We start from the raw sequence: 8,823 nt of genomic DNA on the forward strand, positions 1-8,823 counted from the left end.
TTTTGCGGTACGCGGGCCTCTCACTGTTGTGGCCTCTCCCATTGCGGAGCACAGGCTCCGGACGCACAGGCCCAGCGGCCATGGCTCACGGGCCCAACCGCTCCGCAGCATGTGGGATCTTCCCGGACCGGGGCATGAGCCCACGTCCCCTGCATCGGCAGGCGGACTCTCAACCACTGCACCACCAGGGAAGCCCGACAGGTCTGCATTTTGAGCTTGTCCTGCTCAAGGGCTGCAGGCTGCAGATGTCTGCTGGGGAGGGCACCTTCTCTGAGACCAGAACACCCTCCCTAAACTAGGGCTGATCTCACAGAACTCAGGATGCGTATGTAGTCTGCCTAGCTCAGGCACTTCCCACCTGCTATACACCCGCTGCTCCTTTCCTATTTCTTCACTTCCATACCCACTCCCTCGCCCCAAGCAATCAATAATGGATATCAAACAAAAAAATTTTAAGCTGCCAACCTGAATGCTGTACTGTTAGAATTTTTGAGCCCATTCTGATGGTTTGAGAAAACTGTAAGTGTGAATATAAAAATCCAGGATCCATGATCAGCTTGAGGGATGGTTTGATGTTTTGTGAACATGAAAAGCAGGGCAGGAAGGGGGAGAACCACTTGAGCAACTGAGGACCAGGTAAGCAGACTAGAGCAGGGTTCTCAATGGGCACTATTGGCTATTGGGGGCCAGTTTTTGTGGTGGGGACTGTCCTGTGCGTTGTAGGATGCTTAGCGGTACCCTCAGTTGTGGCGACCAGAACCGTTTCCACACTTGGCCAAATGCCCCTGGGGGGCAAAATCACCCCAGTTAGATACTAGAAACTAGTGGCCATTTTGACCATTTCCACAAAGGTCTAATGAAGAACCAAAATGAGGGAGTAATGTATAGAAACCCAAGGTTATTTTTTAAAATTTATTTATTTTTGGCTGTGTTGGGTCTTCGTTGCTGTGCGCAGGCTTTCTCTAGTCATGGCGAGCGGGGGCCGTTTCGGTGTGCGGGCTTCTCATAGCGGTGGCTTCTTGTTGCGGAGCATGGGCTCTAGGCACGCGGGCTTCCGCAGTTGTGGCACACAGGGTCAGTAATTGTGGCTCACGGGCTCTAGGGCGCAGGCTCAGTAGCTGTGGTGCACGGACTTAGTTGCTCCGCGGCGTGTGGGATCTTCCCGGACCAGGGCTCAAACCCGTGTACCCTGCATTGGCAGTCGGATTCTTAACCACTGCGCCACCAGGGAATCCCAACCCAGGGTTTTTAGTCAAAGGGATTTTTGACAAAGAAGTTTGGGAATCGCCAAGAGGCTTCACTGTCTGGTAAGCCAATGTGAGGGGAATTCCCACAGGTGCTGAAGACAATGGTTCCGTCTGCTAGCAAGACAAATGCCTTGCCTTAAGCAAAGTAAACAGCAGTACTTGGGGTGGCGGGGAAGTTCAGGGCTTCAGGAAAAGACAGATGCTAAAAAGAAAAGGGATTAGGAGGAGGTGGTCCACTGAAACGGGACCACCTGCTTGTGATCCTCTGTGTAACTGCCTGTGATAGTGTGGTTTATAATAAGGCAATTATATTTGGTCTTTGTCCCCTTTCTGGCACAGCTACCCAAACCCTTGGAATTTCCTGAGCGATAAGGGCAAATAGGAGCATTTTTTGTTATGGTATTTGGCCTCTTGTCCGCGGTTCCTGAAATCAATTCAGAGCCATAAGGGTGAAATGGGTGTCTTGTTATTCAGAACAAGCTCCTTTTCACACCGAGTTTATGTTAATGAAGAGAGTTTTAGGGAAGGGAGGGGACTGGTTGCCCGGGGAGCCAGACAAGTGATTAGAGAGTTGGAACTTTCAGTCCCACCCTCTGACCTCCTGGGAGGGGAGAGGGGCTGGAGATTGGTTTCAGTCACCAATGGCCAGTGATTTTATCAACCCGGCATCTGTAATGAAGCCTCCACAAAAACCCAAAGGAGACGGTGTGGAGAGTTTCCAGGTTGGTGAACACGTTGTTTGGAGAGGGCGTGAAAGCTCCACGCCCTTTCCCCGTAACTTGTTCTAAGCATCTCTTCCAACTGGCTATTCCCGAGTTGTTTAGGAAGTAAGATGTTCTCTGAGTTCTGAGAGCCACTCTAGAAAATTAATCAAATCCAAAGAGGGAGTCATTGAACCTACAATCTATAGCTGGTTAGTCAGAAGCACAGGTGACAACATGGGCTTATCTGAAGTGGGGGGCAGTCTGGTGGGACTGAGCCCTTAACCTGTGGGATCTGATGCCATCTCTGAGTAGACAGTGTCAGAATTGAGTTGAAGTGTAGGACACCCAGCTGCTGTCCTGGAATTGCCTGTCGGCGTGGGAGGAAAAAAGAACCCATATTGTAATTGGGTGCAGAATTCTTACGGCCATTAAAAAGCGGTCTCAGTGTATACCATTGAAAACTGTTAAGAACCTCGATTAATCACTGAACTAAAATAATTGCAAGTTAGATTTCCATCTATTAATTGTACATTTATTGCCAGTCACTATGGACTGGAGGTAGAAAGAAAATTTGTTAAAATCTCTGTTGCACGGGAATTCAGTCTCATAATTCTACTGTTCAAAGGGGGAAAAGAAGAAACCGTGAGAAATGCTGACAACGTAGTTTCAGTTGTATAAGTTTAAAGTACAGATGGGTCTTTCATGAGACTACCTTGCAGCAATGCCTAACACATCCTCTAAAGGATGAGCCCTGTGATTGCCCATTGGAGAAGCACAGTTTAGCCTTTTGTTTGTGGAAGCCTAACCAGGATAATTGGTCCTGTAGATTTTAGAAAAGGAAAAAGTCCCACAGACTTTGAAAGGCCTCCAACGGGTTTTCTCCTCGGGGACAAACCTCAGCATTTCTGCCTGCCCCCTGTTCTCTAGATCCAAAGTTCTGGTTTCACTGGCCTGTCGGCCATCTGAGAATAGCTTTCTCAGTAATCTTTTCCAGTTTTCACACCAAATCCAGAAGAAAGACCCACTTTCCCCCTTTTCCTCCCACAGGGTTCAGAAGAAAAGAATTCCGTGGGAAGCTGGCTATTGCGATCACCGCCAACTTCATAAACAGAAACAGCACAGCTGAGGCTAAGGTGGAAGAGATTAGCGGCGTGGCTTTCATCTTCAATCAGAAATTTTTTCAGGATCTTAAAGAAGAAACAGGTGGGATCCTCACCTTTCTCCAAACCAGGCCATCGTCCATGCTTCTCTGTAGCGTACAGGGGTTGGGGGAGGAGGGCACTCAGCTTTCCCAGCTCTTGGGAACAGGAGACTCACGCTGGTAAAGTGGAAGCAGGGATTTCTCTTAAGGATTAATAATGGGCAGGATTCCTTCGGGGACAAGAGGGATTCTTGAGGGAAAGTTCTAGATGTTGTACATGAAAATAGATAAACATTTATTTACTCAGGAGATATTTACTGAGTGCCCATTGAATGCCACACTCAATGTCATGGGATACACAGTCGAGGTTGACACGGTACCCTCCCAATAGTGGCTCCTGTCTAGGGAGGGACAGCCATGGAAACCATCCTAACGCAGGCTGGTGAATCTAGGCCCGACGCCAATGTGGAGATCCCGGAGCGCTCTGAGGGGGAGCCAGTAGCCTGTGGGTGGTCCCTGAAGAAGCATAGGTGCTTTTATCAGTGCACCCGCTGCCCTCTCTCTCAGGAACAGTCACGGATGCCGGGGCGGGGGTGGGGCACGACACCCACCCAGGGGCATCAGTTATCCCCAAACCATGGGACTTGAAGAAAGAAGGGATTCATTCATTTACTCAACAGATATTTATTGAACACCTACTGTGTGCCAAATGCTGTTCAAGGGCGTGAGATAGAGCAGTGGGCAAAACAAGCAAACCCCCTCTCTGGGAGCTTATAGTCTATGGGTTGCGGAGGGACCATCAATAATCAAATAACATGTCAGGTGGTCTGTAAGGATAGTGGAGAAAAAATAAAGCAGGGTGAGGGCGAAGAGGGGTGAAATTCCTGCTCCCAGTTAAGTAAATTTAAGATTTTTTCCCTTTCTTTTTAACCTGATTTGGAAATATATATATTTCTCCTTGAAAAGGCAGTGTAACAATGTTAAATAGAAGTTTTGTACTAAAAATAAATCATTAACACCCAGCACCACCTAGCACAGGAACAGTCCTCGTTTTCATGTAGTCCTTTATGGTAATCTTCCACCTGCATCCTTACTTTTTACATGGCTAGAGCTTTTACCATAATAATCCTGTTATTCTCCATTTCTCATTCAGCATCACATTTTAAATACTGTCCTTTGTGCCCAGTCCTACTGATGGTCAGGTCTGTCAGAATAGCTCTTGAAGTGGATATATTGTCACCCACTGCTGAAGCATTTAAACCAGGGGTTGGCAAACCTACCATGTGTTTTTGTATTGCCTTCAAGCTAAGAATGGTTTTTAATATAGTTTGAATGGCTGCAGAAAAATCAAAAGAAGAAATTTGGGGGACAAATTGAAAATTTATGAAATTCAGATTTTGTAGTCCATAAGCAGAGGTTTATTAGAATGCAGCCAGGCCGGTTTGTTTACATTGATGCCATGAGGGCTTTCGACACAGACTGGATGGCCCACAAAGCCCAAAATATTTACTCTCTGGCGCTTTAGGAAAAAGCTTGCAGACGTCTGATTTAAACCTTTCAGTTATTTACTGTTACCAATAAAACTACTTGCTTTGGATTACTTCCGTAAGATATTAGCTTTCTAGGAGCGGGATTAGTTATTGAGCCAGGCTCTGCTGCTTACTGGCCACCGCAATGTGTATCCACTGCATGACCCTCTGAGTGTCACTATAGTGGCATTATTTTATTTTAAAAAAAAAGTATTTCCTTCCAGCATATTATGTCCTCTTGAATGATTTCAGAATTCTCCAGCCCTCTCTTCACCTCAAAAACCAAGAAAATAAATGCTTAAATAAACCACCAAATATAAATTATGACAGGACATCAAGTTTGTTTTTCCAAATGTTTCAATGAGCTTCCTTTGCACTTTGCAAAGGTCATCACCTTTGGCCATTGCTGGACAACAATGCTCCTCACAGAATGAGAGCTGATGTATTTCCTCACATCCTCTGGGGGCCCTGTGCATTGATGGCTGTTTCCTATTTAACGGTCATAAAGGGGTTTCCATGGTTACCCAGCAGCCTCTGTGATAACTGCTGATAAGTTGCCTTGCCTCTGTTCCTTTCTCTCCCTTCAAAGAAACCAAACCAGTGGTTATCAAACTTGAGTGTGAATCAGAATCACCTGTATGGCCTGTTCGAGCACAGATTGCTGGCCAGACCCCCAGAGTTTCCCATTCTGTAGGCCTGGGGTCGGGCTCCAGTTATTTGCATTTCTAATAAGTCCTCAGGTGATGCTGCTGCTGCTGCTGCTGCTGCTGCTGGCTAGGGATCCTACTTTGAGAAACACTGAACTAAGCTGTCATCTTACGGCATTGTTTTAAAGGCAGAAACCTAATCTGTAAAGTCTTTTGCAGTTGGTGGAAAGCACAGATACAACCCAGTCCTCTGATTGAGTTTTTCTACCAGGGCACCTGGGTTTTCACACATAACAGGGGGATGGTGGAAATGTCCCTTAGCAGTCTTTGGAGAATTCACACAGCTCTTTGCATCTCTGGTCACATGGGGGAAACGGTGGATGGGACTTGGAATCAGACAGGCTGGGGTTCAAATCCTGGTTCTGTTGCCACTTAGGTGCCATGCCACAGACAGCACTGTGCCTTCCTGCAGCACGTACTCAGCTGTGACTTGGAGATACTGGGCTACAGCCCCAGAGGGCTTTATGAGTTTTAAAAGAAACAGTGGCTAGGGGACTTCCCTGGTGGCGAGGTGGTTAAGAATCCGCCTGCCAATGCAGTGGACACGGGTTCGGACCCTGATCCGGGAAGATCCCACATGCCACGGAGAAACTAAATCCATGCGCTACAACTACTGAGCCTCTGGCCTAGAGCCCTGCTGCGCAACAAGAGAAGCCACCGCAATGAGAAGCCTGTGCACAAGACCCAATGCAGCCAAAAATAATTAAATAAATAAATAAATTTATTTAAAAAAAAAAAAAGAAAAACAGTGGCTTAATCATATTGCAATATATAGCGCAGTGGTTAAGAATCCACCTGCCAATGCAGGTGACACGGGTTCGAGCCCTGGCCCGGGAAGATCCCACGTGCCGCGGAGCAACGAAGCCCATGCGCCACAACTACTGAGCCTGCGTGCCTAGAGCCCGTGCCCCGCAACAAGAGAAGCCACCACAATGAGAAGCCTGCACACAGCAGCAAAGAGCAGCCTCCGCTCGCCGCAACTAGAGAAAGCCTGCTCATGGCAACAAAGACCCAACGCAGCCAAAAATAAATAAATAAATAATAATTAGTATAAAAAATTTTTTTAAAAAAATGTATCAAATCAACATGTTGTACACAAACTTACACAATGTTATATCTCAATTTAAAAAGAAAAGAAATAGTATCTTTGTGGGACTGTGGTGACTAGGGTAAATTCTGGCCCTTGATCTTACCTTTGCTCGCCCTGTATGTCTTAAAAACTTGTCTAACACCAATATTCTGCAGGTAAATAGTGAGACCTGTAATGAGGCAAAGCAGGGCTCCTGACACACAGTAGGCGTTGAGGAAATAATACTGAGTCCATGAACCTTCTCTTTTCAGGGATTGATCTTGAGAACATTGTTTACTACAAGGACTGCACCCACTATTTTGTCATGACTGCCAAGAAGCAGAGCTTGCTTGACAAAGGTGTCATCATTAACGTACGTATCGCTTGGCTATGATGTCCTGTCTTTCCCTTTGTGACCTGGGCTGGCAGCATCAGCAAGTGTGGGAGCAGATGTCATCCTGCCAGAAACTGAGTAATGGGAGGAAGAGGGAAGGGACCACCATCCACCACGCCCTTCTCCTTGGTGGTGCATGAGTGTGTTGGATGAACAATAGAGGCAGAGGTGTTTCTGCAGAGAGCTGGGCTGGTGCGGGAGGGGGAAATGCTGAAATTCTTACCCAGCTGTTAGTGTGGGTTCTTAACCACTGAGAGATCAGCTGAGTCTTTTCCTTTCAAGTGTCTCATCCCTGCCTCCTTTTCTGGGAGGTCACACACATACTTTGGAGGCAGATGGGGGCTCCTTGTCCTAGTGGGATCCAGGCAGTTTCACTTGTTAATTTCACGCGGCGGCCCCCCTTGTCATGGTATGGGGGAAAGCCCTATTGCAGTCAAGAAGACTCAAGTTGAATCTTCGCTCTGCCACGCATTAACTCAGGACTGTGACTAAGCTGTTTGCCTTCTCTGAACCTCAGTCTTCTTGTCTGCAGAATAGGAGTAATAGTTTCTATCTAAAAGGATTGTTCAGAGGAATAAATTTTAAAACGTATACAGAGCACTTGGCATGTAGCAAGTTGGTAGATTCCCTCCATAACTTCTCTGCCTGATTTGGACACTTGCTTTATTGTCCTGCTGGCTTCCTGGCCTTTGCTTCCTGCCTTTGCACCTTCATGCTTATACAGAGAGCAGGGCTGCAAGGAAGGAGCACATGGAGTGGCCAGCACCAGGCTGGCACCTTCTTTGGTCAGGTTTCAATCCCTCCAGAGACCCTGTTCCTGCAGCTGCTGCTGCTGCTGCTGTACCCTTAAGATAAGGATCATGCAGACCAAGGTCAGCCTGCTCTTGGGGTGTCGGCCTGTAGCCCAGGCAGCACGGTGACCATTCATTGCTGCTTGTCAGAGAAGAATGTGCCTATCCTCACGCCAGCTTGTGCTGGCAGCCGGCTGGGCAGCTTTAGTAACCCAGCCCTCCCCTGGGCCTCCTCCACATCAGCTCAGGGCTTTGCTGAGAGCCCAAGCTGCTGGACAGAAGGCTGGGAATTGGCGGGGGGTGGGGGGGCGAGGGTGGGGTTGAATGAAGCCTACTTAGCACAGTCAGCAGATGTGCGAGCAGTGCGTTTCAACATCTGGTGCCCCACTGCTGATCTGGTCTGGGGGAGGTGAGGCCATGTCCCCATTTTCCCTCTGTTCCACAGGTGTCCCTCCCAAAGTTACCTCCCCTATTGAGATACCTGTGTCAGATAGTGGAGGACTATTTGGGGTCCAGGGTGCAGGCGCAGAGGGTACCTTTGCAGGGGAGGGTCTAGGGAGACTCTTGTTTATCCCACCCCTGAAAGGCCGGCCAAGTTTGACTTGGGGTTCCTATTTCACTGGCTGAGTACTCTGGCCTGCTGAGATGCTAAGGTTCCCCCAGGTCATCCCAGGGTATTTGTCCTGGCCACAACATGTTGCTCATGGTGACTTGATTTTTTGGCAGTTGTCAAAGCCCCTCCATGCTCCCCTCTCAGGCTCTGTGTCATGGCACAGGTGGGTGGGAGCTCCTCGCTCTGGTCCCATAATTATTGCAGGAGCTGGGAGCAGATCCCAGGCCCACAGTTGTCCTCATCAAGGCCTTCCTTCTCCCTCAGAGAATCTGGGAGTATCAGCTGAGCTGGTGCAGAGGGCCCTCTAGGTATAAGACATGAACTCTAGAAACTGGAGGCCATGGCTGGACATGGGAGAACTGGACACCATTTGGTTCAGGAGCCCTGGCTTGAGTCTCCAGGTGTCCAGCCAAGCTCTATAGCATTTGCATAAGCTGGGAGCTGACCCGTCTACCCCGAGCTACTTAAAATACCATTCTTCTCTCACTCCCAGAGGAATGGCAAGTCCCCTGTTTTCCTGTCCCTGTATGGGTCAGCGTCTTCCTCGAGATGCACAAGGTGCTGAGTGAATGTTTGTTGAATGACTGACTGACCTGCTTCCCCATCTATTCCTGCCGATCTCCGGGCC

General features: G+C 48.2%; 1 protein-coding gene across 1 annotated transcript in view; it reads left to right on the forward strand.

Moving 5' to 3' along the window:
- The window catches only part of LOC103069359 (protein-methionine sulfoxide oxidase MICAL2), a 117,697-nt gene that overhangs the window by 66,813 nt on the left and 42,061 nt on the right, over positions 1–8,823 (forward strand). Inside the window, 2 exon segments of the mRNA XM_007471410.1 lie at positions 2,999–3,154; positions 6,670–6,770. Coding sequence (XP_007471472.1) covers positions 2,999–3,154; positions 6,670–6,770 — 257 coding nt within the window.

The sequence above is a fragment of the Lipotes vexillifer genome, unplaced genomic scaffold, assembly GCF_000442215.2.
Source record: "Lipotes vexillifer unplaced genomic scaffold, Lipotes_vexillifer_v1.1 scaffold6, whole genome shotgun sequence".
Classification (NCBI taxonomy): domain Eukaryota; kingdom Metazoa; phylum Chordata; class Mammalia; order Artiodactyla; family Lipotidae; genus Lipotes; species Lipotes vexillifer.